A 13,677-nucleotide genomic window follows, 5' to 3' on the forward strand; every position below is an offset into this window, starting at 1 on the left:
AGGTGCTCCCTTTAAACACGCTCAGCCTCAATCTTCCATTCCATAACTCTAGAGGTGGAAATTTACAGGTAGCCATTTTCCCCCCTGCAGTGCGGTCCCAGATCTCCACCATCACTGTGGCCACCTTCAACACCACCCTGGCCTCGTTCAACGTGGGCTACGCCGACTTCTTCAGCGAGCACATGAGGAAGCTTTGCAACCAGGTGCCCATCCCTGAGATGCCCCACGAGCCACTTGCATGCGCCAACCTCCCACGGAGCCTGACAGACTCCTGCATCAATTACAGTTGCTTGGAGGACACAGATCACATTGATGGAACCAACAACTTTGTCCACAAGAACGGCATGCTGGATCTCTCGGTAATTGGCAAGGAACGAGGAAAGCCAGGTCCCTCTTCTGTCAATATAGCTGTACCATTGAGATCAGGGTTTGGATGGGCTTTTCCTCCACCTCTTTATATGACTTCTCTCAGCAGTACATTAAGGTCAGTCAGATACATTTGTGCATATCCTAAAAGTCTCCTCTGAGATACTGCAACTCCTGTTACTCCTTGCAAGGAGCGCATGTGCATGTGGAATGCACACATCAAATCTTAAGTGGTATAATGTAATGGCTGTGTTCCTGGGGCATGCACCAAATTCCCTATAAAATAGTATAAGACTGAGTAGCACCCTTCTTCTAATGGCACCTTAAAACTCACCCTTCCTGCTTTCTTCTTAATGACTTGACAGCTCCTGGTGCACTGAAGCAGTATTCTCAGGCTCACAGATGTCATCTCATGGTTTCCTTTGCTACCTGACTGTGCCCAACCTGTGGTTTCTTGTCTTACACCTAGATTGTAGGCTCTTGGGATTTAGGGTTGTATGTCCTTCATTCAGAGTTCGTACTGTGCCTGCTGTAATGAGTTTCTGGTCTGTGACTACAGTTTCCAGGCACAAAATCGTACTAGGAAAGAAAGTAAACCTGACTTTAAATATGATGTTTGGATCTCCCAGGTGGTCCTGAAGGCTGTTTACTTGGTCCTAAACCATGACATCAGCTCCCGGATTTGTGATGTGGCACTGAACATTGTGGAATGCTTACTGCAGCTTGGTGTGGTGCCCTGTGTGGAGAAGGTTCGGAGGAAGAGCGAGAACAAAGAAAATGAGGCCCCTGAGAAGAGACCAAGTGAAGGATCCTTCCAGCTCAAAGGGGCTGCTTCTGCTGGTTCAACCAGTGGATTTGGGCCACCTCCAGTTAGTGGAGTTGGAGATGGAGGAGAAGAAGGAGGTGGTGGAAGTGGAGGAGGAGGTGGAGGTGGAAGTGATGGAGGTGGTGGAGGAGGAGGAGGGCCATATGAGAAGAATGACAAAAAACAAGAAAAGGTTTGTATTTCTTCCCTTTATACAATTCCTGAAAGTACTGTAAGGTCTGTTAAGATTGAGTATGCATGTGTATGCAACTGCCCTTTTGTTTGCTCTCTTTTATTTTGCACCACAGTGACAAATTAATTTGTTTTGCTCTGGTGTTCACGGGGGGGGGGTTCCACTGAGGAAATGTGATTGGGAACTCAAGCACCGTAACTACTCCAGAGAAGCAGCTGCCAAAAGCAAAATTTGTAAGCCTTGTATTGTTTGAAACCCTCAATCACAATGATTTTTTGGGGGGTTTATTATTCATAAGGAACAATTGAATCCAGCATGTGAGCACATCTTCTTTTCTGTGGCCAGAAATCATAAATTTTTCAGTATTGCTATGAGAATTGACCAAGAGATGCTGTTGCTGACATCCAAAGTTGTAATTCATAGTAGCATAATACCTAAGACATTTTAAAAAGATGCTTGTTTTTCTACTCAAGCAGAAATTTTCAGGCAGAATTTTTTGAAGGGCAGGCTGAATGGTATGCATAGCAGCACGTAGAGGCTTCACATTTATAGCAGAACTTTCTGATGGGAGCTGAAAGGGATGAGGCTGCTCCCTAAACCTGAAAAATAATTGGAGTAAACACTTCAAGAATAACAACTCAGTAATGGAGTGTCTGAGAGGAGAAATGGACAGCAATTTGTCAAAAGTAGAATGTTAACAAAATGCCAGTGGTTGTGCCAGGATTCCACGCTGTCTTTCCCTCTGTGACCCACAGGATGAAGGCCCATCTGTCAGCACCCATAGGCTGGCACTCACAATGCTGATCAAAATTGTGAAGTCCCTGGGTTGTGCCTATGGTTGTGGAGAAGGACACCGAGGGCTCTCTGGAGATCGCCTGAGACACCAGGTATTCCGGGAGAATGTAAGAGAATTAAAGCTCATTACAGCGTCCCTCCTTGTACTTTTGACATCATCTGCTGAGATTGCTGTCTGCCCCCTCTGTAGCTTTCTCTGTATTGACAATAAATGTGTTGCTCTTTGCCCCAGCTCAAAGATTGTGTCGCAGCCCAGCCGTAGCAGATTTTCAGCTATTGTGTTATCTTGCAGCCCTTGGGGGGTGCCAAGAGCAGACTTGAAGTCCAGGGTGCTCCTGACCACCCCAATGGATGGGTTGGGACAAATACATGGGAGGAAATCCCCTGTGTGAGCTGGTGTAAGTAACTTTTGTCATGACGTTACCCCAGTAGAGTATGCCACTTACAAGAGATGCAGCTGTCTTGGGTTGCATATCTAAATCCAGAAGTGTAAGATGTAGGTCTGTGCACCTTTTCCTAATGGTGATTATGGCTGGTTGCTGCTGAGCTACTTCGTCAGCTCCTGATAGTTGGAGTGCACTGTACTTGCAGGCATGTTGGTGTGCTGCAAGGAAGCGAAAGACTCACTCATGCCCTACTGAAGGGTAGGGTGAATCGTCACTGTCAATTCCTTACAGTTTTGGTTCTGCCCAAGGTGAAGCAGTGGAAAGTGCCCAGGATGTAGCCCAGACATCAGACTTCATCCAGAAGAATTTATCTCCCTGCAATCAGTCAGTCCAATGCCCTGTCAGATGGGAGCCTTTCAAAGGCCTTCTCCAGCATATGCCTCCTCCTCACCTCGTGTACTTGCAAAAGGGAGCATTTTTCGTGACTGTAATGAGGATTTACTAATCCCATGGTATGGGTGTGAACCGGATGCTACACCATGGCTTTGGTTAGCCTGAGCCACACCAACAGAGCTATAATTTAGTTCCGGGATCTGAGCTAGATGGCTCAGAGATGGACTGGTTGCTCTGCATCCTGCAGTGTTCTGTTAGCTAGGCTCCCAGGTACTGAAGAGACTGCAGCAGTGATGGTAGTTCTGGATACAGTGGGACAAGATGGGGTGAGAGAGTACCAGTGCTAACAGTATTCTGCTGCACAGAGCACTGGTTGAACAGGTACCATATTCATCACAATGTCAGTTAGACTTTTAAGATTGTGTTGGAGCTGAGCCAGCAAAGCATTTAGGCCTATGCATAACATTAAACATAAATGAATAGGTCTCTTGGAGCCAAGGTTCTAATCGGGCCCATTGAACTGATGTGTTTATGGGAAGAGATTTTCCTAGGTGTCTAAGTCTGCTGCATTTTCTCTGCATTTGTCTGGCCAAACTGCTTTGCATGCACCATTTGTGTTGACTGCATGGACAATCACTTGTCTGATTTTATGGGGAAGTTAAGCATCCTATTGTATGTAGCTGGAGAGTTCATGTTTCCCACAGAGCTGATATTCTAGATTCTCTTAACTCCAGCCTGCATGGGGTCCCTGTAGGATGGATAGTTTTGTAATAAGAAGTTGGCAATTAATAGCTGTTAAATAAAAAGTTAGTATTTTGCATTATATAAGTGGGTCACTGGGTATAGGTGCCTCAAATGGGTTGTTCTGAGCCAGAGGCTGCAAATCAGATGCCTGAGGCTAAGAACCTGTTCCACCAAGGCACTGAGCCTTGGCAGAGGTGGTATATTCCTACTTCATTCCCATCCAGTGAGATTCCACTTTGGGCTTGGGGAGAGGAAGAGAGGCCTTGAGACATGGCTGGCAGGGACTTCACCACCACCTCCAAACAGTGGGACCCATGCTGGTACACTGTTTCCTTGTGCTGAATTTATTGTTGCCTCCAGAGGTGAATCTGTCTTGTTACAGAACTTGAACCTTCTAGTTCCTCCAGAAGACTCCTTCAGAGACAGCACAGCAGAGCACTGGCTAAGCAAGAACAAAATTCCCCTGCTTCTATGTGCTTTGATGAGGTGTTTTTTGATGGATATCATTGCAGGCTCAGAACTGCCTCACAAAGCTGTACAAACTGGATAAGATTCAATTCCGGCAGACCATGAGGGATTATGTGAACAGGGATTCTCTCAATAATGTGGTGGATTTCCTTCATGCTTTACTGGGATTCTGCATGGAGCCAGTCACTGACAGTAAGTATAGCTAGCCCCAGAAACTCTCACTTGAGTATTCCTAAACTATGCCATCAGAAAGAAGCCATACCCTGTTCCTTTAGAAAAAGAAAGACAAAAAAAGTGAGTTGCTATCCTCAGAAAATACAGAGTGTATCTTTGTCCAGTGTGGGTCAGGGGAGTCGGACCTCTTCAGATCCAAAAACCCAGTGATCTCACCTAGAGATCTTGGGGCACTCAGTGCACCTAAAATTGAAGGTCTCCCTTTTGAGTCATTCTATCTGTTGTTCGTGGCTCTTCACAGAAAATATTTTCATCCAACAATGCCTCGGGCAGGAAATTCTCTGCTTCATGACATGGCGCCAGCTGGAATGGCCTGTTTAATCCAGGTCTGAATGGAGGTATAATTGAGCATTAAAACCCTCTGGTGCCTCAGATGAGGCAGTAAACAGCAAGAACAGGCTGAATGAACAAAAACAGGAACACACAGATGCACGTGACTGCAGTTATGAGTGTGTGTGCATGTGTGTATGTAGGGGGTTTTGGGGGTTTTTTTAACTTAGAAAAATTATTCCAGGTGCTATTAGAACAACTAAACATTTATGCTTGGTCACTGCATGCATCAGCAGTTAACAATGACTGTTTACAGAGTAGGAATAGCCCCTCTGAAACAGTCAGGGAGTCTGACTAGTTTATTAGCCTGTCTCTGATTCCAGGCATTTCAGAGAAAACATCAAAGAATATTTGTATATAGCCAGCTTTTGTGAAGAATATACCCATAGGAAGTTTCCCTGAGTATTCATCAATTATTGACTGGCTCATGCTTTGAAGCGTGGCAGCTCATGCAGCTCTTGAAAGTCTTTTCTCTCAGCTCATGAAACTGGGATGTTTCTTGTAATTAATGTGAATGTGTAATTCTTTTTTGACTCTTTCTGAGAGTTTGGTCTCCCTGTGCACCTTGCAAGAACAGCATTCCCGTAGTTCAGAAGATTTAATTTTCATAGGTGTTGTCACTTTGCAGCTTAATCAAACATCTCTTGTCCTTTAGAATGGTAACTAGAAAAGCTGGAGGTATTGTTCATCTGTAAATGAGAGATGTGGATAAAAGGAAGCCAGAGTGGTCCTGATCTTTTCAATCCCTTTTTCATAATACAAATATTTCTGGGAGGATTTCATCCTTGTCATTTTTTTTACCCCTCACTTTTGTGGGGTGGGATTGTGAGAACTGAGCATAGGGTATTAGGTGAGGACATGTCCCTGTCTCACGTGTAATAATAATAATTCCTTTACATGTGTCTTTAAGCCATCCTTTTAAACCATTCCTAACAAGAGGGCTTGCTTATACTTGAATTTCACAGACAAGGCTGGATTTGGGAATAACTTCACCACAGTGGACAACAAGTCTACAGCCCAGAGTGTAGAAGGTATTATTGTGAGTGCCATGTTCAAGTCATTGATCACTCGCTGTGCTTCCACTACACATGAGCTCCACAGCCCCGAAAACCTGGTAAGCACTTGATTTCATGTGAACAAAGTTACTTTTTCACTTGGGTGTCACCAGTGAGACTTTACAGTGAAGAATTAGTTCAGTTTAACCAAATCCCTTAAGTGTAGCAAGCTATGCAGTCACAGTTGAAGTATTATGTAAATGTGATGCCCTTCTTGCATGCCTGTTTTGGAACCTGGGGACTTAACCAGAATAAAAGTTGTGTAGTATGAATTGCAATTTCCTCTCTGTTCAAGCAGCTTCTGTGTTGTTCCAAATGGACTAGTAGCATAGTCTGGAACAAGGGATTAATGAACAAGAAGGGCAGTGGCATCCTGGTTTGTATCAGAAAGTATGTGACCAGCAGGACCAGGGCGATAATGGGCATTGGTGAGGCTGCATCTCAAATTCTGGAGTCAGTTTTGGGCTGTTCACTAAAGGAGGACATTGAGGTGTCAGAGTGTGTCCAGAGAAGGGCAGTGGGGCTGGGAAAGGGTCTGGATCACAGATCTGATGAGGAGCAGCAGAGGGAACTGGAGTTGTTTAGCCTGGAGAAAAGGAGGCTCAGGGGACACCTTGATCTCTACAACTACCTGAAAGGAGGGTGTAGTCAGGTGGGGTTCAGTTTCTTGTCACAGGTAACAAGTGACAGGACAAGAGGAAATGACCTCAAGTTGCACCAATGGAGGTTTAAATTAAATATTGGGAAAAATTTCTTCACTGAAAGGGTTGTCAGGTATTGCCCAGGGAAGTGGTGAAATCACCATCTCTGGAGGGGTTTAAAAGATATGTGGATGTGGCACTTGGGGACATGGTTTAGTGGTGGACTTGGCAGTGCTGGGTTAACAGCTGGACTCAATGATCTTAGGAGGTCTTTTCCAACCTCCCTAAGACCACAGCCAGCACAAATCAACTTTCAGCAAAGTCAAAGCCAGTTCACTTGGTTAAGGACCTGGCCCACCTGTGGCAGAGTGAGTTGCTGAAAAGCAATTTGGTAGATCTTTCCAAAGTTTAGACAAACATTCAATTTGCCAAACACCTGGAGGAAAGTAAGGTGCTGCTGGTTGCTGCCTATGCACTCTCTTCCCAGAGCAGTCAGTAAAATGGATGCCATGAGCTCTCTTCTTCCAAACTGGTGCAGAATCCAGCAGCTGATCTCAAACCACCTCCTTTATTGTCAGAAATTGGGATTTTTCTTGGAAGCAGCCAAGAAGCATTCATGTACTCCATCCTTATGGCAGAACTGTGGAGGCACTGAGGTCCAGCTAAAGGGACAGTAATGCTATGTGAGGGGAAGGAAGGGAAGGGAGGAAGAAAAAAGCACAGTAACATCTTAAACCGGCAGAGTAGTCTGCGTATGTCCAAATCCTCTTGTTCTTGTGGATATTCCTCCTTTGGAATGTTTCTCAGCAGAGATTAGGTAGTGGGATTCAGAAAAAAATATGGAAAAGAAAGAACCTTAATCAGTATACAGAACTAGTTATTTTTTTGTTGGTTTTCTGGTTGAGTTTTTTTGCGTTTTTTTTTTGTTTGTTTGCTTGTTTGTTTGTTTTGTTTTATTGAAAGCTGGCTGTGCAGTTCCTTGCTGGGAATTTTCAGAATAATCCAAGGTCTTTCAGGAAAGCTTACAGGGCAAAAATCAGGTCCTGTAAAACTGTTCCCTCCATCCCCTTGGGGTTCAGATATAGAGGTGATTTGCACATCACAGATGTGTATGAATGTTCAGAACTAAAAAGAGTCTTGAATGTAGGAGTAGGTTGGGGAATGAGTGAGTCATTCCTCTCTCTTCCTATGATGTGAAGCTCTAAAATAATGAAGAAGAATCCCAAGACACCCACTGGTTTTGAAACAAAACATGCAATTTTTTGCCCTCTACTTCCACTCACATGCACCTTAGATTTTTCATACCTTTAGGTTTATGGCTCAGATGGATGGGATAAAACAGGCTTTAAGTCATTTTTGCAGGTCCCTCATCTCACAGCTGTTTTAGCCTCTGATAACTCTCCATCTGCTGTATCCCATTGCAGACCATCTTCCATAATACTAATAATGCTCCTCATTGTCTGCTTCTTCTGAGTGCACTAAATGAGTTTCCAGCCAAAAACCACAAACCCTGTATCTGGAGAGTATATCACACAACAGCCAGAGGAAGTAATGGCCTGCTGCAGTACCTCAGAAAGTATTGATTCTCACTGCTTCTTCACAAGATGCAGACTGAATGCTTTCTTTTTCATGGTGTCTTGCTCCTAAGGGTTTGTACTGCGATATCCGACAGCTGGTCCAGTTTATCAAGGAGGCTCATGGGAATGTGTTTCGGAGAGTGGCACTCAGTGCCCTCTTGGACAGTGCTGAAAAGTTAATACCAGGAAAAAAAACAGAGGAAACAGAGCAAGAGCCAAAACCTTCTGGAAGCAAAAGGTGAGTGTCTAGGAGAGATAAGGTAAATAACTGATTTGTGTGACAGCCTGTACTAAACACAAATGTAGGAAGTCCAAGGGCTTGTGTGTTTTATCTTGATAGTCTGTGTCAGTTCTTGATGTACAGACTTATGTTGTGGCAGCAGCCTCCTTTAAAATTTAATAAACTTGGGACCGTAATAGATTTGCAGTAAAAAGCATTGGCACTCTCATACAAGAGGCCTAAGAGAACAGTGCAGTGGAAATTGGGAGAAGGAAAGGTTGAGAGAACTGAGAAGCATAGTATCAGTTCCAAAACACTATATGGACATAGTTTTAAATGTGCATCATGTCCTTTGTGTAGTTCATCTACAGGTAAACCTGGTATGCAAAACAGGTCCCAGAAGAAATCTAATCCTGACATGCTTCTTTATCAAAAAGAAATTTCCTCTGGTGCTTTGAGATTTTTCATATTAAAATGTTGGGGAGAAGGATTAAGAAAGTTGGAAAACTCCTGAAGACCATGGCTTTGCTTCTAAGAACTGATGCCTTTTTCAGGAAAAATATACAGAGAGACAGCAGGTTACTAAAGAGAAAGTGCCTCTCCAAAGCTGCTTTGCTGCTCAGCAGCACTGGTTTCCATGTCATGCAGCTTTGTAATAATGGCCATGAGATGGGGCATCCATTTGCTTTGGCTGGTGATTTCTCTTGTCTTTATAGATCCGAGGTGGGAAGCGTCATCATTGACAAAGGCCAGGCCTCAGCTGCCCCTGATGAATGCCGGAGTTACGTCTCAAGCCGCCCGATGCAAACTCCAGAACAGTAAGTAACTGTTGGGTTGTTCAGTGTGTTATTGCCAGCATCTTCCTTCTGGGGGTTAGTACAAGTGGGCAAGACGGCAAAGAATTCTTTTTGGATGGTACAACACATGGTTGAGCGTCTCCACAGGAGCTGCTGCAAACATCTGGGTAATGCCTTTTTTTTCAGTGCTGCCAACTGGATGCACCCTGATTTTGATGGGGAAATACCAGAGATTTTCAAATTACAGTGCAGTAGATTTGTCAATATTGCATACTACCATAGCTGTGAATAGAGTGTTAACTCCTCAGAGATGTCACCACAGCTATTCTCCATGCTTTGTTTGTACTTCTGGGGGATGATTCTATTAATTTTCAACTTCCAAGTTGTTGCTGAGGGTAGTTACTGCTTTAGTGAGAGGCAGCCTATTCCTGAGCTGCATGTAGTCTCCAAAGATTGCTGCATTTCTCTTTATCAGCACAGGTGCAATCAACCTGCTGTTAGGCATTGCACGACTGAAATCTCTTATGTCCAAAGAATTCTGCCATTTAATATTGAAGTAAACTCAAACAATACTCTTAAGAATTTTAGAAAATTCTATAAATGGCCACTGGTCCCTAAGTAACTTTGGACAAGTCATTTAACTTCTCCATGCCTCTGAATACGTGTCTGTCTTGTTAAAGTAGATGCACTGCATGAAGACATTGCTTGCACAAGGACCCAGAGCTCTACATCATGTATTCTCCTGCCTTAACTGAGCCTTGAAAGTCTCACTGTTGCTGAGACAGCAAGGATAACACAAAGCCCTTTACTGCTCTGTGAAATTGGAGCAAGCTGTTCCACTCTGAGCCCTGCCATATCCTGGGAGATCTCAAGAGTACAGTAAAATATTCTGTCCCCATTCCAGTACTTAATGAGAACTGTGACTCCATCAGGTTCACAAATGGCTGTCATGATGTCCTAAACCTCTCTGGTACAAATGCTTGTAGAAAGTACCAGTGTGATCTTATCAATGTGGGTCATTTTGACTTAAAGAAGATGATTTGCTTTTCACATGTAGAAACTAAAAACTGGAATGACCTGTTCAGTGGACAAGCTCCTCAAGGTAGAAAGGATGGTTATATTGTGCCTTGAACAATATTAAGCATGTTGTCAAACTTGATTATATCTCACTGAGAAGAATATTTTTGGAATTCAAGATGAAACAAACCTCAAGGAATAGAGAGGTTAGAGGGGCCTGTAGGAGAGAGTTCTCATTCCCCTGAGCATTTAGACTTCACTGAAATGTGCTTCATGCTCTGCATCCCTTTTCTTCCAGTGATGAGCAAAGCCAGGGGGCCAATCTGGGACGGAAGGACTTCTGGCGAAAGATGTTCAAATCACAGAGCGCAGCAAGTGATACCAGTAGTCAGTCTGAGCAGGACACATCTGAGTGCACCACTGCTCACTCTGGAACCACCACAGACAGGCGCTCCCGCTCCCGTTCCCGGCGAATCTCCCTTCGAAAGAAACTCAAACTCCCTATAGGTAAATGTATGTCTCTCTCTCTTCTGTATACATATTGCATGTGCAGAGAAACACAGATAGATGTATCTGTCTTAAGAAATATTGCAACAGAGTTCCCTATTATCCAGGTATATTGTGTATTCTCCCGAGAGAAGCTGGGAAATGCTACTCTCTCAGTTTTACAGAGGGGGGATGAGGGAAAGGGAAATGTAAGCAATTTGCCAAAGATAACAGGATATCTGTGTCAAAGTAGATTATTGAATCTGTGACCCAAAGTAGTAGGCTAGTACCTTAATCTCACGGGAATTGTTCCTCTCTGTACAGGAGAAATATTGCAAATAGCATTTGATAGACAGAGAATATATCCTTTACAAGTCCCAAGACCTGGCTTTGCATGGTAGTTTATACATGAAACAAGCCTTCCCCTTTTCTCCCGTTTTCCCATGCCCTAGCATGGCCACTGTGGAGAAATATGCTGCAATTGCTAATAAATAGATTCTGCTTGGAAGCATTTTTAGATTTGTCCTGAGTGGCTTAATCTGCAACAGGGAACTGGCTGAAGCGCTCCTCCCTCTCTGGCCTGGCCGATGGAGTGGAAGATCTCCTAGATATCAGCTCTGTCGACCGTCTCTCTTTCATCAGGCAGAGTTCCAAGGTAAATGTGTCAGGCTGGATTGCAGAGAGCTTGGACGGGCAGGATCTGGCTGGTTTTAGCTGTCCAAGGAAATATTCTGTTCAGCATGGACATTGCAGCCAATAAGACTCGATCACTGAAGTCTCCAGAGTAGAGCCATGGGAATTGGAGGCTGGGCTTTTGTGGCTCATGGTGAAGACTAGGTTAAGCCTACACTGTACTGGTCAGTCTGCCTTGGTTCAATGAGAGGGAAATGCGGGCTCTGTCAACAAACTTAAGGTTTAATTGTTGGTCACGCTTCTCCTTCCTTCCTTGTGCTTTTACAGCCTCTTGCGAAAGATCAATCCTTTCAGCAGAAAGGTAACAAGATGAAGTGCCTCAGCGTAGGTAAATCTGTGCAGACCCACTGGTGCTGCTGTGGCCATCCTTACAGCCCTTCTGTAGGTGCTTTATGACTAACCAAGGAGACCGGGAGCTTGTGGTCTGGCACAGCCTGACCAACCCCTCTGTCTGTGCACAGGTGAAGTTTACCAGCGCAGTGAAGCTGTCAGAAGGAGGGGGGCCGGGAGGAGGCCTGGACAACGGGAGAGACGAAGAGGAGAATTTCTTCAAGCGTCTTGGTAAATGGCGCACCTGCCGAAGACACCCATCCAAGCTTCATCACACAGAAGAAAAAGATGGTTAGAAATCAGGGTTCTCATCTCCTTTTTTATTTTTTTTAATCTTTTTTTAAGATATCTTTCTTTCTGTATTTTACTGCTTTCCCTTTTTTCCTGCTTTCTCCATAGTTTTTGTATCCATTCCAGCCTTATCTAACTTTTTAGTCTTTGTAACTGTTTTCTTTCCCTTCCTTCTTTCTTTTATTTTGATTTAGAAAAAAGCTCTAGTAATTTTTTTTTAAATCAAGAATATCCAAATAAATTATGCAATACAACATTTGGGCTTTTTAAATCAAATTGAATTTGATCAATATACTTGAAAAATTAATGCTTGCTTCAAAGCGCTTAGTTCAAAATTAGGTGTGTAAATATTCCGTTGCCTAATACAACAATGGGTGTTCCATCAGGTTTTTTTGTTTTGGTTTGGTTTTTTCCAATTTGTGACTATTTGACAGTTTTAGCAAAGATCTGCACAGAAATGGAAAACCCTGCGCAAACCTTGTTATAATTATCTCTTTTCTTCTGTGTTTGCATGTCTAGTGTCTGCATACCATTCGTTAGGGATGCTGTCCCTTTTTCTTCGCACACAACCTAATAGTAACACTCCTTTTCCTTTCCACAGAAGTATATTTAATTGCAATGTATTTTCAAAATTAGCTGTGTTTGAAAAATGCCTTTATGAATAATACAAGGTCATGATATATTCTGTTTTAAAATATCATGCAGTCATTCACATGCTCATGTCCTCAGCTTAGAACACATTCTCGTTGTCAGGGAGACAACTTTGTATCTTGAAGCTCTGTTATGTTTTCTTCAAGACAAGCCAACTCAACCCGACTCCCAAAAACACACAAAAAGGAGTAGATTTTCTTTTTCACCATGATTTCGGTAGCTTTACAGTACGTTACATTCACTGGCATTGTGTTCTTTATTTTCTGACATTACACTTTGACACCGCATTGTGTGTACTCTACCATCATCTGCCTCAGACCTGCAGTGTAATGTGTATAAGTCACTGTTCAGGCAAGTGATACCAGCAAAGTATGAGCATATTTTGCCACTGTACACTGGCCACCATCTGCCACTGCAGAATGGTGGTGGTTTTCAACTAGCTCCTAGGTGAAAGGTGTTGTTCCTTTAGGAGAACGCATCGGTCCAGCACCTTCTTGTAGTCTGGTAGCATTCCCCCACAATGGAAGGAGTTGGTTTCTTCGTCCACTACTTCATGCTGAAGTAGGTGTGAAATACTTCCAACATGGAACAAACAGCTGAGGGGCAATGAGATCTTTACAGGCTGCCACAGCTGTTTCTGCTGTGCTTCTGTGAGATTTCCTTCATATTTTCTTGTAGGAAATAATTTTTTTCCATCTTGCTAATACAAGGGTGTTTAAAGCTTATAAGACAAAGTGTAACAGTTAAAGAACTTGTATCACTGTGTCCAGAAGGATCTCTGCTGTGCAGTGAAAGCCATGTGCCATTAGCAAAAATATTAGAGTAGTTGTTCATGCCTGTGTGTGCCTGTGCTTGGATGTGCACAGTGATATCAGTGTGAGGCCTTTTCAGGGTAAGACAGTTTATAACCCAGTAGAACAGCAACAGTACTGAGTGCCTTCAAATTTCCAGTACTTCTGTGTCTTCCGTACAGTTAAACAGGTTTTCTGTGCTTATGGAGAAGAGAATAAAAGCCTGTTGATGGTGGATGGACATACTGTTAAATCCCTCAAGGTCTGATCCTAAAGCATTAAACTGAACCTCCTTCTGCCTTTCCATTCTTGTCATTCATGGTGCTGTGCCATTACTTTGCTCATGTTTTTCCATGTGGTGTTTCCTCTTGTGTTTTTGGGGTTTTGAACATAGTAGGCAAAATTTAAAAGAAA

General features: G+C 43.4%; 1 protein-coding gene across 15 annotated transcripts in view; it reads left to right on the forward strand.

Moving 5' to 3' along the window:
- UNC80 (unc-80 homolog, NALCN channel complex subunit) overlaps positions 1–13,677 on the forward strand; it is a 120,662-nt gene that overhangs the window by 24,489 nt on the left and 82,496 nt on the right. For 8 of the 15 annotated variants that reach the window (XM_027677983.1, XM_027677982.1, XM_027677970.1 and 5 more), the window contains 10 exons: positions 91–359; positions 996–1,364; positions 2,120–2,266; positions 4,195–4,342; positions 5,680–5,828; positions 8,059–8,225; positions 8,924–9,025; positions 10,320–10,534; positions 11,056–11,162; positions 11,662–11,821. In XM_027677983.1, the coding sequence (XP_027533784.1) occupies positions 91–359; positions 996–1,364; positions 2,120–2,266; positions 4,195–4,342; positions 5,680–5,828; positions 8,059–8,225; positions 8,924–9,025; positions 10,320–10,534; positions 11,056–11,162; positions 11,662–11,821 (1,833 nt within the window). The remainder of the gene's footprint in view (positions 1–90; positions 360–995; positions 1,365–2,119; positions 2,267–4,194; positions 4,343–5,679; positions 5,829–8,058; positions 8,226–8,923; positions 9,026–10,319; positions 10,535–11,055; positions 11,163–11,661; positions 11,822–13,677) is intronic. The other 7 variants (XM_027677976.1, XM_027677979.1, XM_027677972.1 and 4 more) reach the window with 6 other exon arrangements.

The sequence above is a fragment of the Neopelma chrysocephalum genome, unplaced genomic scaffold (genome assembly GCF_003984885.1).
Source record: "Neopelma chrysocephalum unplaced genomic scaffold, ASM398488v2 Primary Assembly neopelma1_44, whole genome shotgun sequence".
Lineage (NCBI taxonomy): Eukaryota > Metazoa > Chordata > Aves > Passeriformes > Pipridae > Neopelma > Neopelma chrysocephalum.